This window comes from Triturus cristatus, chromosome 8, assembly GCF_964204655.1.
Source record: "Triturus cristatus chromosome 8, aTriCri1.1, whole genome shotgun sequence".
Lineage (NCBI taxonomy): Eukaryota > Metazoa > Chordata > Amphibia > Caudata > Salamandridae > Triturus > Triturus cristatus.
In genome coordinates this window covers 1,243,515,938-1,243,535,728 of record NC_140591.1, presented here as the reverse complement: position 1 = coordinate 1,243,535,728, position 19,791 = coordinate 1,243,515,938, and the positions used below count along the sequence as shown (strand labels likewise).

The 19,791-nt window shown below is 48.3% G+C and overlaps 1 protein-coding gene across 2 annotated transcripts in view; it reads right to left on the bottom strand.

The window, feature by feature from the left end:
* The window catches only part of USP9X (ubiquitin specific peptidase 9 X-linked), a 1,605,828-nt gene that overhangs the window by 874,034 nt on the left and 712,003 nt on the right, over nucleotides 1-19,791 (bottom strand). For both annotated transcript variants that reach the window (XM_085622934.1, XM_085622935.1), the window contains exon 21: nucleotides 14,781-14,901. In XM_085622934.1, coding sequence (XP_085479060.1) covers nucleotides 14,781-14,901 — 121 coding nt within the window. The remainder of the gene's footprint in view (nucleotides 1-14,780; nucleotides 14,902-19,791) is intronic.

The following is a 19,791-nucleotide window of genomic DNA, read 5'->3' as shown; positions in this document are numbered from 1 at the left end:
ACAAACTTCCATTCACCTGACATTCCCACAAGTCTCCCGGTAAAAATGGTACCTCATTTGTGTGGTAGGGCTTTCGACAGGAAACTACTCAAAACACACTGATGCCTCCCATTTTTCCACTGAAAATATACCTTTTTCCCCAAATGTGGGTAGCTGTAGATTTTGGACCTTAGCGGGGCTGGCACCTAGGGAAACCTGGCCAACTGGCACATTTAAAAAAAAAAAAATGACTCCTAGAGGAATCTAGGATGAGGTGATTTGCTTGGATCCAATAAGGTTTTTTTCCCCACAATGCCCTGTAAACATCACACTTTACATGAAATAACACATTTTCTTTACATTTCTGTTACGGAAATTTCTTGAAACAGCAGGAATCCCCAAAAATCCTACCACCCAGCACTTCCCCACTTCTGTGGCTGGGCCTAGGCGCTTGTGAAAGGAACGATCAAACTAAAGTCAAGGAGAGCCTTTGCACCCATTGACCTCTGTTTGATCCATTTCTGTCGCTGGCACTAGGCCCAACCACACAAGTAGAGCAGTGTTTTTAATCAGAACAAGTGGGGCAATGATGGGTTGTAGGAATTTAGTGGATTACTGCGGATTATGGAAGTTTTCCTCCCAGAAATATAAGAAAAATGCATGATTTCAGGCAAGGTTTGCAAGGCATTGTGGTTAATAAGACCTCACACAGGGCCAACCACCATGTAACCCCCTGGTTGTCTACTTTTCACAAATGTCCGTGGTTTGAAGGTTTACATGGGAGGAAACTGAGCAAGGCCGCAAATCCTACAGCTACCCCTAATACTGATCTGTCCACGTGGCACTTTAGGTCCTTTTGTTCGGTCTCTTGGCCCACCCCCACAAGTGGAGGTAGGAATATGCTACTTACCAGTATGCATCTGTTCTTGGCATGTAGAGCTGCAGAGTTGTACACTTAGCATAGGTCGCCATCTGGTGTTGGGCCCGGATGTTTGCAGTTTGTTTTTCTTCTTGGACCGTCTTTGGAAGTCACGAGTTTGGTGACTCCTCCTTCGGTCCGTACTGCGCATGGGCTTCGGCTCCATCCTCAGATTGTTTTTCGCCAACAGGGAAATGATGGAGCTTGGTAATCACAGTGAGAAACCCATGTGTGTAGTATCTAAATAAGATGTACTGGAACGGATACAGGTAGCCGGGGAGGCGGGTGGGCGTGTACAACTCTGCAGCTCTACATGCCAAGAACAGATGCATACTGGTAAGTAGCATATTCCGTTCGAGGCATATGAGCTGCAGATTGTACACTTAGCATAGATTATATAGCAGTACCCAACCTTAGCGGCGACCACCGGTATCCGTTGCAGCTGTTTGAAAAAGTGTCTTTAGTACAGCCTGGCCCACCCTAGCTTGCTGCTGGGAGTGCACATCTACACAGTAGTGTTTTGTGAATGTGTGCGGTGTAGACCATGTGGCTGCCTTGCATATGTCATCTAAGGGTATATTCCCTAGAAAAGCCATAGAAGCCCCTAACTTTCTTGTAGAGTGGGCTTTAGGGGGAACAGATAATGTTCTCTTTGCCTTCTGATAGCAAATTTGTATGCATTTTACAATCCACCTAGCTATCCCTGATTTTGAGATGGGGTTGCCTTTATGTGGTGGAGAGAAGGAAACGAACAACTGTTTGGTCTTCCTGAAGGGTTGCGTTCTTTGTATGTAGTATAGCAACGCCCTTTTCACATCCAGTGTGTGTAAGGCCCTTTCCGCAACAGATTGGGGTTGCGAAAAGAAGACAGGTAATTCCACTGATTGATTGAGGTGGAAGGGGGAAATGACTTTGGGCAGGAACTTCGGATTTGTGCGAAGTATGACCTTGCTGTGATGCATTTGTATGTAGGGTTCCTGTATGGTGAACGCTTGTATTTCACCAACCCTTCTAAGGGAAGTGATAGCTACAAGGAAAGCTGTTTTCCAGGTGAGAAATTGTAGCTCACATTTGTGCATTGGTTCGAAGGGTGGACCCATAAGTCGTGTAAGGACTAAATTTAGATTCCATACAGGGGAGGGTGGTGCCCTGGGAGGAATTACTCGTTTAAGGCCTTCCATGAAGGCTTTAATAGCGGGCACTCTGAAGAGAGATAAATGCTGTCTGTTTTGTAGATAGGCAGCGATCGCTGCTAGGTGTAGGCGTATGGATGAATATGCCAGGTTACACCTGTGAAGATGGAGCAGATAGCATATGATATGCTGTATGGATGCATCTAAAGGGTTGATTGTATTGTTACGGCAGTACATTACAAATCTTTTCCACTTTGCGGCATAGCATGCTCTAGTGGTAGGACGTCTGGCTTCCATGATGATGTTCATGCAATCAGGGGGAAGATTAAGGTACCCGAATTCTAAGATTTCAGGAGCCAGATCGCCAGGTTGAGCTGAGCTGGGTCCGGGTGCCTGATTTCTCCATGGTTCTGGGTTAGGAGGCATGGGGATAGGTACAGTTTTTGATGTGGTACCACTGATAGTTGTAGTAGCGTGGTGTACCACGGCTGCCTCGCCCACGTTGGAGCTACCAGAATGAGTGTGAGGGAGTGCTGTTGTAGTTTCCTGACCACTAATGGAATTAGTGGGAGAGGTGGAAAGGCGTATGCAAATCTGCCTGACCAGTTCATCCATATCGCATTGCCCTTGGACAATGGGTGTGGGTATCTGGCGGCGAAGCTTGGGCATTTTTTGTTTTCGTGGGTGGCGAAGAGGTCTATTTGAGGATGCCCCCACTGTTGGAAGAATGGGTGAAGAACTTGTGGATGCAGTTCCCATTCGTGTAGTTGTTGAGCCTGTCTGCTGAGCAGATCTGCTATGGTGTTTTGTACGCCTGGAACATGCTGTGCCAGGAGAAAGATGTTTTGGGGAATTGCCCATCTCCATATGCTGTGGGCTAAGCGGGAGAGCTGGGGAGAGTGTGTCCCCCCCTGTTTCTGTATATAATACATCGCAGTCATGTTGTCTGTGCGAATGAGGACTGCTTTGCCTGAGATCTGCTTTTGGAAAGATTTTAGGGCTAGAAAGATCGCCAAAAGCTCCAGATGGTTGATGTGGAGCGTTTTTTGCTGTGGCGTCCATAGACCTTGCATTGTGAGGTGTAAGAGGTGCGCTCCCCAGCCGGAGAGCGATGCGTCCGCTGTTAGAGTCACTTGAGGAACCGGGTCCAGGAACGGCCGTCCTTTGGAAAGGTTTGTGGTGTTCCACCACTGCAGAGAGTGATGTGTGCGGCCGTCCACCAACACCAGATCCGTCAGCTGACCCTGGGCCTGGTTCCACTGTTGTGCTAGGCACTCCTGAAGTGGACGCATGTGGAGTCTTGCATGGGGCACTATGAAGATGCAAGATGCCATCATCCCTATGAGCTTCATAAACACTCTTGCTGGGAGAGAGTGTTGAGGAAGGAATATTTTGCGTAAGGCTAGAATGCTTGTGATTCTGGCTGAGTTTGGATAGGCAATACCTTTTGAGGTGTCTATAGTGGCCCCGAGATATTGCTTCGTGTGAGATGGTATGAGGTGGGACTTTTGGTAGTTCACCGTGAAGCCTAGCTGATGAAGCAGTTGGATGGTGCTGTTTGTATGTTGCACGCATCGGTGGTAGGACGCGGCTTTTATCAGCCAGTCGTCTAAGTAAGGGAAGACGTGAATATGTTGACGTCTGAGGTGTGCTGCTACTACTGCTAGGCATTTGGTAAACACCCGTGGTGCAGTGGTGACCCCGAAGGGGAGAACCTTGAATTGGTAATGTTGCCCGTCCACCACGAACCTGAGGTATTTCCTGTGAGAGGGGTGTATTGGAATGTGAAAGTACGCGTCTTTCAGATCCAGTGTTGTGAGAAAGTCTCCCTGGCAGAGGAGTGGGAGGACTTGTTGTAAGGTGACCATGTGAAAGTGGTCTGAATGTATGTAGGCATTTAGAGGCCGGAGATCCAGAATGGGTCTGAGGGTCTCGTCTCTCTTTGGGATTAAGAAATATAGGGAGTAGACCCCTAGATTTCGTTGATTGACGGGTACCTGCTCTATAGCGTGTTTCTGGAGGAGCGAGAGTACCTCTTGTTTGAGCAGTGTGGAATGTTCTTGGGACATTGGGCGGTGCCTTGGTGGGATGTTGGGTGGGGTAGATGTAAGCTCGAGACAGTACCCTGACCGAATGATTTGGGTCACCCATTTGTCCGATGTTATGGACTCCCATACGTGAATAAAATCTTGTAGTCTGCCCCCGACCGGAGTGGAATGGTCTGGGGGGAGCGGGGGGGAGTCATTGTGCGGGTGGGGTGGCAGAACGGGTGTTGTTGGTTTTGCCCCTGCCCTTATTGTTGTTGCCTCTGTAACCACCTCTTTGGTTGCCCTTTGAAAAGGTATTTTGAGGAGGGGATTTGTAGGAGGTAGAGGCATTATCGGTGGAGGAGCCTCTACCTGTGCCACGAAAGGACGAGCGTCGAAAGGAACGCTTAGAGGCTTGTGTTTGTAGCGCTCCCATAGACTTCGCTGTGTCTGTATCTTTCTTCATTTTTTCTAGCGCTTCGTCTACCTTTGGGCCAAAGAGTGTTTGCTGGTCAAAGGTGTGATTGAGTATTGATGTCTGGACCTCAGGCTTGAACCCTGATATCCTGAGCCAGGCATGGCGGCGAAGCAGGACACTGGTATTTATGGCTCTAGAAGCGGTGTCTGCTGCATCGAGGGCACACTTAATGGAGGTGTTTGTGATTAGTTTGCCCTCCTGTATCAGGTCATGAGCTTGGCGCTTGTATTTTTCTGGAAGGTGCTGCATAAGAGCCTCTAGTTCGTCATAGTGTGCTCTATCATATCGCGCAAGCAGTGCTTGTGTATTTGCAATGCGCCACATGTTTGCAGCCTGGTAGGCGGTGCGTTTACCAGACGCGTCCAGAAGTTTAGATTCCTTGTCTGGCGGTGGGGCATCTCCTGAGGATTGGGAGTTAGCCCGCTTTCTAGCTGTGGAGACAACTAGGGAATCTAGGGGAGCAGGGCCCTTGATGTATGCAGGGTCTGTGGGTGCCGCCTTGTACTTCTTCTCTATTCTAGGGTTTAGTACTCTGGCTCTGACAGGGTCTTTGAATACCTCTGTAGCGTGCTTGGTGACACCCTTAAGCATGGGTAAAATAGCAGTGGAACGGTCTTGTAAATCAAATGTATCCAGTAGGAAGTCTTCTTCCACTGGTTCACTGTGCATGTCCACCCCATGGTAGTGTGCTGCTCTCTGCACTAAATGGTGGAAACCTAAAGAGTCCTCTGGAGGAGACGGCCTTGATGGGTATAGGTCGTCTTGAGGTGCATTAGGTATGTCAGGGTTATTATAATCCTCCCATGGATCTGGGGTCCTTGGTGGAGTGGAATCCAATGGGGCGTCCCCTGGGTCATTGTCCGGGTCCCCGTCATCCGGATCTGGGGATGGGGCCGGATCGTAGTGAGGTAAAGGTGGAGGGGGTGGAGGTGGGAGGGGGGGTGGCAGTGGGGAGGGTACTCTGAGGGGAGAAGTAGCTGAGTCCCTCTTTTTGGGTGGAGGAGGAGGAGCCGGAGCCTCAAGGCGACGTTTCTTAGTGATTACAGTCAAAAGGCCAGTCTTCGGATCTCTGGACAAAGTCTTTTGTAAAGGGTCTGGTGTAAACAGAGCCAATGGCGCCGAGTCGTCTGTCGGCACCGGCGATTTCGGAACCGGAGGTTTCGATGTTCTGTGTACGCCATGCTTTTTCGAGGTCTCCATGTGTTTCGGCGTCGAATGCTGTTTCGGCGCCGGAGCATCGGTGCCGACCGATTTCTGTTTGTGTTTGGTCGGCCCCGAGTGTCCAGGCTTCGGCACCGGTGGTTTTGGAGTCGAGCTGGATTTTGCAGGCTTTGGTGCCGGATGCTGTTTATCGGCACCGTGCGTCGGCTGGCTCGATCCCGAGCTGCCGTGAGACTTTGGGTGCTTCGACACCGGGCCCGAAGGTGGGGTGATCGAGGCTTTGGTTTTGGTTTTGCCCAGGCCGGCAGGCGAGGGAGTAACCGGAGTCTCTTTGGTTTTCGGTGCGGGGTTGGGAGGGGGCATAGTACTCACGGCCCGCTGTCCTGGTGTGACGTCCTCCAGGTCTGAGTCGTCGGCCTCGGAAGCGCTGACGATGTCTTCCCCCCGTTCGGTGTGTGTCTGCCCCGAAGCTTCGGCGTCGTCTCCGAAGATGTCCGGTGGAGCTGCAGAGGATGAGTGCGCCATGGTGCGTCGAGCTCTTCGATCTCGGATCGTTTTCTTCGATCGAAAAGACTTGCAGGCGGGGCAGTCTCTAGCCTCGTGTTCCGGAGAGAGGCAAAGGTTACACACCTGATGGAGGTCGGTGTGGGGAAATTTAGACCCACATTTTGGGCACTTTTTAAACGGAGTCCTTTCCATCGGCCGGGACCGGAGTCGCGGAGGGCCCGAAGGCCGGTGTCGATGTACGGGATGGAAAAGTGCCGCTTCGAGAGATGAAGATGATGAAGGGACTCAAAGAATCGAGGATTTTCCGTCGAGGCTGGAACCGTAGAAGTTCGAAGCCGGAGCACGAAGTATCACATCCGAGCCCGATGGCGGAAAAAAACAATCTGAGGATGGAGCCGAAGCCCATGCGCAGTACGGACCGAAGGAGGAGTCACCAAACTCGTGACTTCCAAAGACGGTCCAAGAAGAAAAACAAACTGCAAACATCCGGGCCCAACACCAGATGGCGACCTATGCTAAGTGTACAATCTGCAGCTCATATGCCTCGAACACAATGTTTATCAGGAGATATGGGGGAATGCTGTGTGGAAGGAAATATGTGGCTCCCTACAGATTTCAGAAGTCTTCTTCACAAAATAATGAGGAAAATGTGTGTTTTTAGTCAGTTTGATTTTGCAGGGCATTTAGGGTAAGAAAATGGTGGGCGATTCATGTGAAGCACACTACCCTGCACTTCCCCAGATGACTAGTTTTCAAAACTGCATGGGTCTGGTAGGTTTATCCAGGTGGCAGCCTACCCAAGCCCAAAATGTCCATCTGTTCCCCACTGCAAGCGGGATGATACTGAGAGTTAGCTAAAACCTCCTAGACATATCTAAAAACAACACGCTAAATAATCAAATGTCCTCTAGCTTGTCATTGGGATGGGATGCTTTAGTTTGCAGAGGAGTAAAAAGATTTTGAGCTTTTGGGGGTGAGGGTGGGGCCTGATGTTCGGATGGGAAAGACCAACCGCCATATTTTATTAAAAATATACATTACATCCATACAGTGGGTTTCCTGCCCCCTGGGGTGGGGCACATCAGGGGTAAATACCCCAATAGACTGTTGAATCCTTCAGTAGGAGTGGGAGGCATGGCCATGCACGTGCGCAGCCCCACCCCTATAAATAAATATTTATTATTACTGGTGCTTTCTGCACCCACTGAGTGGCAGATTGGCGGTAATTACACCCATCTGCCCCCAGGGGTGGCAGAAAGACTATCTTTTGCAAGGAGGCGGCATAGCCATGCCCATTTTGGACAGCCACCACCCTGCCATTTTTATTTAAAAAATGAATCACTGATGCCTAGTGGGATTTCTGCACCCTTACACCCCCCCCCCCAGGTAGGCTGGGGTTCAATTGCCCTCTTATGCCCCGAGTGGGGGGGGGGGCGTGGGGGGGGCGCAGAAAGACTGTTTACACGTTAATTAGGGGTGGGGAATGCCCCTCTTTTTGTCTCAAACAAACCCCTGGTCCTTAGTGGGCTTTTTGTGGGGGGGGGGGGCAATTCCCCCCATCTGCCACAGGTGGGGCAATTGCCCCCATATGCCACCCAGGGTGGACAGAGAGACTGTTATCCTTTCTATTAGGGGTGAGGCATGACCATGCCCATTCTGGACAGCCTCCACCCTCTGTTTCTATTTAAAAATGTAATCCCTGGTGCCTAGTGAGCGGTCTGCCCTCTGGGGGGACAATTGCCCCCAACTGTCCTGTAAATATACCAAGGCAATCCCTGAAACGTTTGCAATTTGTTATGAGAAACTTTACCAGTCAAACCCACCGTCCCCATAGCTATGGACTAGGTTGTGCAATGTCTCTCCAATGGAGGGAGGGTAGATCTGAATTCCCACTTGATGAGGGAGGAGCTCATTGCAGCCTTGCAGGAGATGCAATATGGGAAGGCGCTCGGTCCCAATGGATCCGCTTTGGAATTCCTTAAATGGTTTGCAACCACGCTACTCCAGCACCTCTTCTCAATGGTTGAACCTGCAGGAACAGCTGTGATACTTCCTGATATCAGAGGTACCTAGGTTGTCATCCTCCCCAAACCAGGCAGGTCACCCACAGAATGCGTGACCTAAAGACCAATCTCCCCAATTGATATCAAAGCCAAATTAGTTGTGAAGGCCTTAGCAATCGGGCTACTCAAACAGATGAGAACCCTTCTGCATTGCAATCAAAATAGCTTCATGCCAGCCAGGGGCACCCCGCATGGTCTTAGTAGGCTGAACATAGTCCTGGCCTACATACATTATGTTTCCGATTACACTGCTGTACTGCAATTGGACGATGAGAAAAGAAAGCCTTTGACTATCAAATGGCCTTTCCTTCACGCCATCCTGGAAAGGATGAATTTTGGTTCAAGATTCTTTCACTCTGACCCTAGCCCATGGCTCCGTGTACTGCAATACATGGAGCCGTTGGCTGGGGTAAGTGAACTGTATATCTTCACAGCAGTTGCAAATTGGCAAAGGCACCTTTTTCCCCCTGCAGTTGCAAGACACCCGGAAGCCCAAGCCACCAAGGAAGTGTAGAGCAGAAGACGCAACCAAAAAGGGGCCAGGGCCCCCAAGAGGTAAGCCACCCAAGGGAGGCTGGAACAGAAGGCCCAGCAGGACAGGCCCTCGCAGAACTGGGAGGATGGGCGGGTCGTGAAGGAATCTGCAGCTAGAATCGTCTCTATCAGATACACCATTACCGAAGGTAAGTAATTGGTACATCTGATAGAGACTACTAGTCGCAGATTCCTTAAGGTAGAATAGATACCCTAGCCATACCCAAAAGGGAGGAGAGACTGCGAGAGGAGGCTCCCCCCCAGCCTAAAGGAACACAGAGCCCCAACAGGGGAGCCAGCAAGAGTAAAGGAGGACAGAACCATCCCACAAGGTAAGGGGCCGCAGAAGCCCGGAGGAAGGAAGAAGACTCCGCAAGAAGCCTAGAAAAGGGCCAGCAACAGAGAGCACTACCCCCACAACCCGCGAAGAGACAGCGGAGCTGAGAGGCACCCCACAGGAAAAGACAAGAAGAAAAGAGCAGAGGCACACACCGCTGGCCACGGAGGTGGAGCACAGCCCCGACAGCGCACATCCGGACCGGCAGAGGCCAACGAAGGTGCACAGAGCACTCGGAGCGCAAGGCGAAGCCGAGGCAAAAAAGCTAAAGAAGATGACCCAGGAAGGGGTGGCCCAGCGGTAGAACCCGGGATGAACCCGGAACACCTACCTACCGAAACCGACGTAATGGAACACCAGAAGGAAGGCAGCAGCGCCAGAATGAGCCAGGCCACCCGTCCCATCAACAACCAAGACGGAACCATCAAGGAAGGGCCCACAGGTGGCACGACCGGAGGACGCCATGGATCTTGAGGCAGAGAAAGAAAAAGAAGAAAGGCCGCCCTAGGCAGCATACAGCGACCTCGTGGAACATGAGGAACCCGAGAGGGCAGGCGCCGCTGCCTAACAGAGAAGAGGACTATACAATAGCCAACCAGTACCCCACCAGGGGTAGGACACGTCCCCCAAAGAGCACCAGGGGAAAAAACCTCTTAGGGGCAAAACCTCGCGGCAGAGGAAGAACCAAAAGGGGCCCGCAGGCAGCTTACCAGGCAGCCAAGTCGCATAAAAAAATTGAAGGGGCGAACCAGCGGCCGAGGGCACCGAGAGGACAATCACACCTCAAAGGCCCACTCCAACTGAAACCAGATACATACGCAAGGCCGAAGGGCCCACCAAGCGTAGAAGGGCCAATAAAAGGGCAGGCTTCACCAGAACCAGACTATAACAAAAAACAGCACCCCCAAAGGAGCAAGGGATAACATCTCCCAAGGAACACACAGAACGACCACCGAAATAATGGAGGAGGAAGAGGAGGATGGAGGCCCGCAAGAAGCCGCTGAATCACAGAATCTGCATGAGTGTTAAACAGAAGCACTCCATCAAAGGGCAAATCAACCAAACGCTCCCGGTTATTTTCTGTTTAGACCCCATCTCGCAACCAGGCATGGCGGCAGAGGGCAAACGAACACGCCATAGCACGGGCAAGACAGTCCACGACATCCACAGCTGAACGCAGAATATACGATGCCAACTCGCGACCATCGAGCACACTGCTCCGCAAGTCCGGCCCAGTGCCCTCCCCGGAGATGCGGGGCAGAAGGGCTTCCGCGGTATCCCTGAGGGCAGAGGTAGCTCTAGCCAGAACACAGAGCGTGTTGAGCGCACGCAGAGCGGCGCTCGAAGAGGCAAAAACATTAAACCCCCAAGAGTCTAACCAACAGGCCTCCCGCGACAGTGGGAGCAATACAGAGGGAAAGACGGAAAGGCAGCCTGAAGAACAGGGCCCTGGGCGGAGGGATGAGAAGAAAGGCAAGCGGGCCCATGAGGAGCCGGCCGGTGGCGACGAAGCAGCGGCGGAGGCACCGGAACCCCAGAAGCAGGCCGTCCCCAGGCCCCTAAGGGGTAATCATGGAGTGAGGCTTCAAAAGGAAGCAAGAGCTCCCCCCCACCAGAGCCCTGGTGGAGAAACTCCAACAAATGATCAGGAGGCACCTGGGCGATCGGAAAGCCCATCTGTAAGATCCCAGCGGCCCTGGTGACAACCCAGACAAAGGCGTCGCCCGCTTCCAAAGGACCCCGCAAAGGCGAGAGCAAGTCGTCTGTGGGCGAAGGCTGCAAGCTGAGCCGCCCGTCCCCACGCCCCACCGTAGAGAGGAAAGGCCCGCCCAGAAAGGACGGGAACCCCATTGACAAGTGAGGAACCCGAGAGCCCTCCGGAGAAGAAGAAGTGACAGCCGTAGGGGCAGCCTCGCGCAAGGGGCGGAACATCGGTCCCGAGACCCGCGGCCCCGGGGTCGAAGTAGAGCTAGCCCCAGAAGGCACCGGAGAGAAAGTAACGTGGTGCCCGGACTCCGATGAGGAGCAGACCAAAAGACGGCAATCGTCCGGAGATCAAGGAACGTCCGGGGAAGAGTCGACACACCCATGCCGAACTGGCGCCGGAGAAACCTCGACGAGAGCCGCGGCATCTGTCACCAGGGCCGGAGCATCTTCCACCAGCGTCGGCGCGTCCCCCCCGAGGAGCCAAACCCACCTCCAAAACCACCTGTCGCGCAGGAAAGGTCGAACTCTGCGAGGCCAAGGAGCGGCACCGAAACTGCGCCGGCACGACCCTGGAGGGGCCCACCGCCGGCGGAGAGGGACATGGAGAGGCAATCTCAGACCCGGCCTCAACCCGCTGTGCCATCCGCACCGGAGAAGAAAGCCGCTTGCGCCGGCCCGGCGCCAGCTCGGCCTCCAGGAAGGCAGCCGCCTGTCCAGAAGGCCGAGGGGAACCCAGGGACGAGCCCCGAGTCCCGGCGACCCCCAGCGACGCCACAGGGAACCCCGCAGGGCTTTATGGTGAGGTGGGAGTGCCATGGGTCGAGGAGGGGAACACCAAAGGGCCGCACCTCAGCGACACCACATCACCCGCTCCTGAAGCCGCACCTGGCGGCGCCGGGGACGGATCCGCCGGTGACTCCACAGCCGGGACCGCGGAAGTCTCAGGGGGAGGGGTGGGGCGGAGGGAGGCCTGAAGAGCCGCAGCGTAGGCCTCCATCTTAGCCCTGGACGCCGCTGCGCCGGGGAACGGCGGATAGGGGGATGAAGTCCGAGGATGGACGTCCCGAGAGGAACCTGCACCCACCGCCAACCGAGGACCAGGCCTCTGAGGCAGACTGGCAGACTTACCCACCAGCGAGTAACAGCCAGGGAGCCACCGGCACAGCCGAAAGCAGCGATTTTTGGACCCCTCCGGGGACAGACGTGGGGTCGAGGCCGACCGGCACAGGCAGCCAAATGAAGATTTGGGCTTGAGCTGCTGGCAGGCGTCACAGTCCGTGGAGTCGTGGTGTTTGCCCAAACACCACATGCAGATGGGGTGGGGGTCCGTCGCCGACATCGGACGCGCACACTTATCACAAGTTTTAGAGCCCGAAGGCATTGCACACAGTTCCCCAAGAAAAACGAGGAAAGGCCTGAAAACAGGCGAGCAGAGCAATCCAGATCCGCATGGGGTGCGGAAGAGAAAAAAAAAAAACTGATGTCAGCGCGCCGGGGTGGAGCTTATGTGACCTCGCTGACGTCATACCTGCGGACGACATCAGGGCGGAGTCCCATGGTGCCGCCCCCCGGTGCACAGAGCTGATGTGGGAAAAAACGCTTTCTGGATCCAGTCTTACGCCTGGGGATAATTCTACGTTAAGGAATCTGCGGCTAGTAGTCTATCATGTACTCCAATAAAGAAAGTTTTGACAGAAAATCTCTCCTCCCACTCCTTTATGGCCTCGGAGTGCATGAGGTCAAACTGGACAGCATGCCTTTAAGTCATACTTGGGCCCAAAGTAGGCCTCTTTAGGATCTGAAATAGACACCTTACCAAAGCGGAAAAAAATCTATCGGGCAAAGTGACTTTCCCATGCAAACATAAGTCACGCTGGTAAGTAAAAATTAAAATTCTAGATAAAAATGGAGATAATTTAACAAGTTCTCATCATTTTCATCCTCTTCCACTCACCCACCAGTCCATTAATCCCTTCTTCAATCACTTTCCTTTATTCCTTTCTTCCACTACTTTTATTTTCAGCACTATTCTCTATTTACTATCCTCCCATCTTTCCTCAAAATGATAACTTTTTCCTCTCTTTTCCTTCTTTCCTCAACATCTACACACCCTTGCATTCCTTTTTGCCTGACTTTCCTTCTTGGTCTTCTTTCTTTCATATTGCCCCCTTCAATCAACTGCATTCTATAAGCTCCATTTCCTCTCTTCATTCCAGAGGACATCCGCACAACTAAGGACAGCGTTACTATACGGATCAAAGTGAGGACTTTCTCTTCAACATATGGCTTGCTTGACATTAATATTAATCCCCGTTAATGTAGCCCTTATGCTCATTCATCTCATTCCAAAGCAGTTTTACTTCTGCTTAATTGAACTTGCCAACATGCCCTCAAATAAGCCACCCGCAGAAGATTTTAGGAGTGTGTTCGAAATACCATTTTCCTTTTATGCCCTTTTTTTGGAAAATACAAGTTTAGAGTTCAGATTGAAAGTTTTTAAAGGCAGAAACTACTTGCATCCCTCACGAGTGTGCTCGTAGAAGAAATCAGCATTAAAGATAAAAAGTGGCTTACCAACAGCAGAAAAGCCTGGAAGAAAGGATAGAGCAAACCCTTAGGTTGTCAGTTGCATTCTACCCTAGCCATTGGGCAGCAAGCAGCCAGTGAGGTAGAGAATCAATAGCTCCAAAGAGTCTGCTCGAATGGTCTGTGTAACACTCTTCTTGAAGAAGAATCTTTGCTCCACTAAGTCAGGTGGGTGGAGGGAGGTTGGTGGTGGGGTGCATCATACTCCAGGAGAACCTAAGAAATGCACTGTACCCTTGGCTTTGAATAGTCTGATTTTGTAGACTACAGTACTGCAGTGACTATTGCTTTGTGTGTCAGCAAGGGCACTCAGTGTAGACTAATGTAATCGTTCATGTTCTATCCTGTTAAGCTAGTCCAAAAAATGAAATTGAGGGGAAATAAGTTTGTGTACTGAAATTAAATTGAAAAACCTATTTCTGAGGAACTTATGAGACTGATCAGGACGTGATCAATTTGCTACTTCAAAATCTTACCTAATAAGCATAACCCAAAGTGCTATAGATAAAAAATAAAATTGATTTATAAAAATATATCAGAGGATGCATGTAGTTTTTAATGATGTGGTATACTTCATTTTTAACGACCAAAAAGAATCAGCCACTTTTTGGTTTAAATGTTTTGAAAGTATTTCAGGAACAAAACACTCCCAATTTTTAAGAATGCCTTCTTTGGTAAATAATTCAAATCCCTTTCCTTCATACCACTTATCAGGATAACGTTCAGTGATAAAGTATGATGCACCAAAAATAATAACTGACTAAAGGAAAGTGAAAAATCAAATAGGATGGGTAAAAGGTGCCTCGTTTAACAACAAAATACAAACAACTGATGTTCATTGCTTCTCAGAAATCTATTAAATTGTGTTTAGAGGGCCAAGAAAGGTAGCAGTTATCACACAGGCTAAATGCAAAGATTTCCGGGATATATGATATTCCGGGTTATGGTCTTTTAAAAAACAAAAAAACACAGTTTTGGAGTTTATTTTTAACATTTTTAAATGCAGAAACTACTTTTACTCCTTGACACATTTACAAACTGACTATTTCCAAACATTTTAAAATGTACACTCATTTCTGTTCTTTTTAGCCGGATGGCTCATCGTGATATTACACATTTACATAACCTAATTAAAAGTAAATATTAAAGAAAACTTGAAAAGGTTATTACAACAATGACAGTGACCTTTCAAGAGCTAAAACATCAGGAAACGAAGCAGGAAACAATTGTGTTTAATACTTCCAATGTTTAGGAATGCATTCACACCACCACATCAATATAGTTGTAGTTGCCGATTATATAATATGTAGAACTGCATTATGCTGAATGAATAACACTTAAAAACTTACCAGGTGGCATAAGCTTCATCAGAATACGTGCTCCATCTCGAAGTGGTGGCATATTTAGACTACTTCCTAAATCTGCAACTTGCCAGAGAAAAGAAATGTACCTAGGATGCAATGACATAATCTAAAAAGAAAAAAAAAGTAGTACTTAAAAAAACTGAGTAACTAAGTAACATTTATATGGATTCAGACAAGTTCTCATACTGCAGTCAACAAGATAACCATTATATCCCACAGGATCTTAAAACAATTAAATAAACTGCACACCATTATTTGTATTCTACTAACAAGCACTGAAAATTATACCGCATACTAGCAGGCTAGAGATTCTTCTGAAAGCAGTTAAACACCCAGTCCTAAATATAAACCCAGTCACCTCTACTCCCCTCCAGAGCCTAATCGGTCTATAACCCTCACTCATATAATCCGTGCACAAACTCTTGGGTGAAAATCCCACCACTTATGCAGAATTTGTGTAGAATATAAACCTACCACCCTTGGATGTTAATTGCTCAGAAGCCTCCTCTTTAAGAAATTATTGGTGCCTGTGTTACCTTTTTGCTTAATGAGTGCCATTCTTCAAGCCATTTCTCAAAGCCTCCATGGGTTTCATGAACAGCAAACAAAGTATCAACCGTGATTAATTAAAAGCTGCCAATATTTTTTAATGCATGTGCTGCTACTTTTAAACCATGCAGCAGCTATGCATTCATCTAGTTAACTAACTACATTCAAGAATATGGCCACCTTGGAATCAGACTTCAAGAGTACACTGCTTCAGTGTCCTTCCTTCTTACCAGAGAACAAACAAACAAGACTTAAAATAATGTTTTACTGGCATCATGAACACGTGCAGCATTGCCAAAGATTAATTTACCAATTTATTTTGCATATTTGATCACTTATTCATTTTACACTGATGGGAAAGTGCTGTTGGTTTTTTGTCTCTATACTGTGTACTAACTGTAAAAAGATTATTTTCAGGTTATCTTGAGATGAGTAAATTTAGCAACTGGCTATGCTGCAACTACACCAACAACAACAAGGGATCAGCCCTAGCTATGTGGAATTTCACACATCTCATGTTAGATTAATGCATATTAATATTTCCATTACGCTGCCAGATAGACCTATGATCACAGGCAAGCAACTTAAGCTCAGTTGTGTTTTCTTCATGGCCCAGATTTCCCTTAGATCAGCTGGCATGGATAGTAAAAGGACGTTGCTGGCCAAATAATGTTGCTGCTCGGATGCTGGATCGACTGATTCTCTCCTGCTTCACTGACCAATCACATAAGAGAACCACTGCCAACCATCCACCTCCATCACCACAGCAAATGCTGGCTTGACTGAGAAAGTCAAAGTAGCAGGTGTGAAAGCTGAAATCTGACTCTTCAAGTCATGAAAATCTCCGCAGAGCCTCATGGCTTTACTCCACGGTTTGTGGATGTCATTCTAGCAGAATTCAATGTGGTGAGATCAAGGACCAAAACGTCTTCTCTCCAACCCACTGGCTGTAGAGGTGCAATTGCAGTCGGCAGGACTAACCGAATACTCACCTCTGTACTGTTAAGAGCTCACTATGGCTATGAAGCAAGTACAGAAGAACCCCCACAACAATGTGCCTTGTTGAAGAAACAGAAGATTAGAGATATAGATGAACACACTGCTAATGTCTGGAACATTGACTAGACTAGCTTCAAAGCCCTCAGGAAAAAATTTCCATCCCGATACATGCAGACAGTTGCTAGAATCAACCCCAGGAGGATACTGATATTCTGAGAGGCACCTTAGATTCCTCTAGTTGGGTTTAGAGGCTGTACTCGATCTGCAGATCCTCCTGCTAGTTAACCATATATACACTGCCTCACAGGAAGCTGAAAAGAAGCTTGCAATATTTTTATTTCAACAGCACCTTTTCGAACCTAAAAAAACGAGACCACTCCTACAGCCAGACCCTGCAAGTCCATCCATTTTCTGATTTAAGTCAACCTAGCACAGACGTTTCCAACCGAGAGCTAGTTAACAAACATGTCTATGCTAGAAGTTCAGGTGGAGTGCCACATGAAGACTCTAAGTCACCACTCTTGACTAGGTTTGCCACAGATGAGTTTAAGGCATATGTACGGACTGCTTCATTGATATATGTGCTGCCTTGGATATAAGTGTCTGCACAAATCAAATTCTTTGTCCGGAACAATTAATGCACTGAAGCTCATTACTGTCTGGCCCCAGTTTTAATCCAGAAAAACGTAAAGTTTGAAGCACCACATGGGAAATCTGTAGAAACCTCAAATGATCAAAAATAGGCAAGTACTCACTCTTATTGTGTTTGTCCATTAAATTCTAGTACTTATAGTTTTTAGTATTCATAAAATAGGAACAATATTTCAGGGACACCTGTTTAAACACTACCAGAGTGAACATTTCTTTAAGGCACTATAGTTACTTTTCTACTCTTTGTGTTTGTCACTCAAACATTTTTTACACTGGACATGAAATAGTCAAACACTTGAAACAGAGAAATGGAACACATTCTTATTGAAATCCAGGCAACTGTGTAGTCAGAACAATAGATAAGAGAACACCAGCTTGTAGCACCAGCTTGTTTTGAAGTAGACAGAGGAGTTACGAGACAGGTCAAATATGCTTCAGGGGAGAAAATCGATAACACATTTTTGAAGAATTTTATTGCTGTTTTCAGAAATAAACATGGGAACAAACACCTTTTTCAGGTAGTAGTAGCAATAACCACAAAACATAGGGGCAGGCCGAAGTTAATAATACACAAATAACTTGAGATTTAAGCCACCATGATGTTGCTTTACAAGTCAGTCAGAGATTCCTGACATCACAGAAATATAAAATGATGCCACCACTCCCAGCATATTTTGGTGTGCTTGAAAATGCACAATCTAACTTACTAAATAGGCACTTCAAGTACTAAACATCAGTGCATGATCCTCTGCAACTCCTGATCAGGTCTCCCTCAACCTCCAATGTTAAGCAGTGTCCCTTTTTTACAAGAAGTCCAATCTGAAGTCCAATCTTTATCAAAGTTTTAGTTTCATCAGCTGAGTCTCGGTCCTGTGCTAGGGCCAGGAGCAACAAGCTGGCAAGGCACCATCACACATTTACTACCAGAACCTGGGAGACCTTACCCAAAATGTCTGGATCAACCCACAGCCCCAATTAGGACCAACATTAAGTTATAAGGTCTCCTCAATATAAACCAAACACCAAATAGTTAGTAAACAATTAGTGAGCATGTTAGTGATACTCTCTAATGAGGTTGCTCCATAGGGAACCCCTGTGCATAAATAAGAGTGAACCACCTGCTCCTGCGGAAACCCTTTTAGCCCAGAGAATCCATGGTGGGCTGAAGGAGTCCATGCATCCCATTCCCACAACCCTTTGGTCCGTTCACGACCAAACACCCGTTTTCTTCTCTGCATAGTCCAAATGCCCACAATGCTTTTATCCCCAACACGCCAAAACCACAGCACCCATTCAAGACGTAGGCAAAACGTCACTAGGAAAACCACCAGCAGAACTAAAGAATGTCTAGAAGATAAAACAGACAAATAGGTCCACATATCTTCTCTAACGTCTGGCACTCATGACATCTAGAAATGCAAATTAAAGTGTGGGATTGTTTCTTGAAAACTGGAGGAACTAAGTTTGACATTTTAATCTTCGCAAGCATGGAAAAACACATTTCATAAAGCACTCACCGTATTGAAGATCTCAGATAGTAAAGTCTTGTTGCGATAAATATACAATTTAGATCTACACCGACAACTAAGATCCAAACCGGGGGGGGGGGGGACACAACGTCGGAGAAAATACCCCACAATCATGAGAGGACTGAAGCATAGAGGTGTCCCTTCAACCATTCATAGCGCTGTCCATCTGCTGACTCACCAAGGTATAGCCGACCCCCTGAACGCTGGATCTGAAACCCGCTACAAGGGATAAAAAGCAAACTAAAGCGCAGGCCACCATCAAGAACTAGGTCATGTCACTTTCACAAGAGATCCTCCCAAGGTAGCTTCCTGGCTCATCTGAATTCAGCAATTGTTGCCGCTGAACCTCACTCAGCTTAACAGCTGCTGCAATTAAAGGCCTTTCACTACAGAGCTTTACAGTAGAAACCAGTTCTTGCCTAAAAACTGGCAACATCAACTCAACTTGAAAGCTTACAACCTAAATTTTTAAACCTGAAGCCACACTGGAAAAAACTAATTGTATTTCATTGAGACCAACAAACCGATTTTTATTCCATTTTCAAGTTTTAGAAAAGCCAATAGCTCTTGCCTGCGGGACCTATCCACTTTGCCAATGGCTTTTCAAGATGCTGAACAGGATGGAGGGGCACAGAAGCAAAATACTTTACGCCCCAAGGTGCGATGACACGACTGGCCTAGTCATTCAACTGCTCTTGCACATGCCAGAGAAATTACATGGGCACCCAATTTCTTTCGTTTCTATTTACCGATCCTAGATGGCAGACACCACTTGGAATGGTAAATAAAAAAATGAAGATTGTTTGGACAAAAGGGCTGCATTAAAAAGGAGGCAGGAAGAAGCACTCGAGAGAGCAAGCAGCACTCATGAGTGACAGCAATGTGGAAAGCGGGGGAGAAGCATATGAGGGAGAGTACTCGAGGGAGAGAGCAGGAAAAACAAGCACTTTTATGGAATACTAAGTAAAACAAGAAAACTGTAGTTAGAAAGAAGAGTAGTGTCCCTGGCAATTTGCGTACTGTCTGCTTGATTCCTGTCCTCGGCCATGAAGGAGCTGGGGGTGGTTCTTGTGATGGCATGGCCTGGCACTGTCTCCACACTAACCCTCTAAGGTAGCCTTGAAAGGGTCACAACTGATAAGGAATTTGTCAAGCAGGTATAGCAATGCCCAAGCAATGAGCTGTGGCTCTGCTTTTCTTAAAGCGATTGAGTGCAAAATCAGCATTTTCACCACAGAGGTGGCCCATCAACAGACAACCATAAGGGA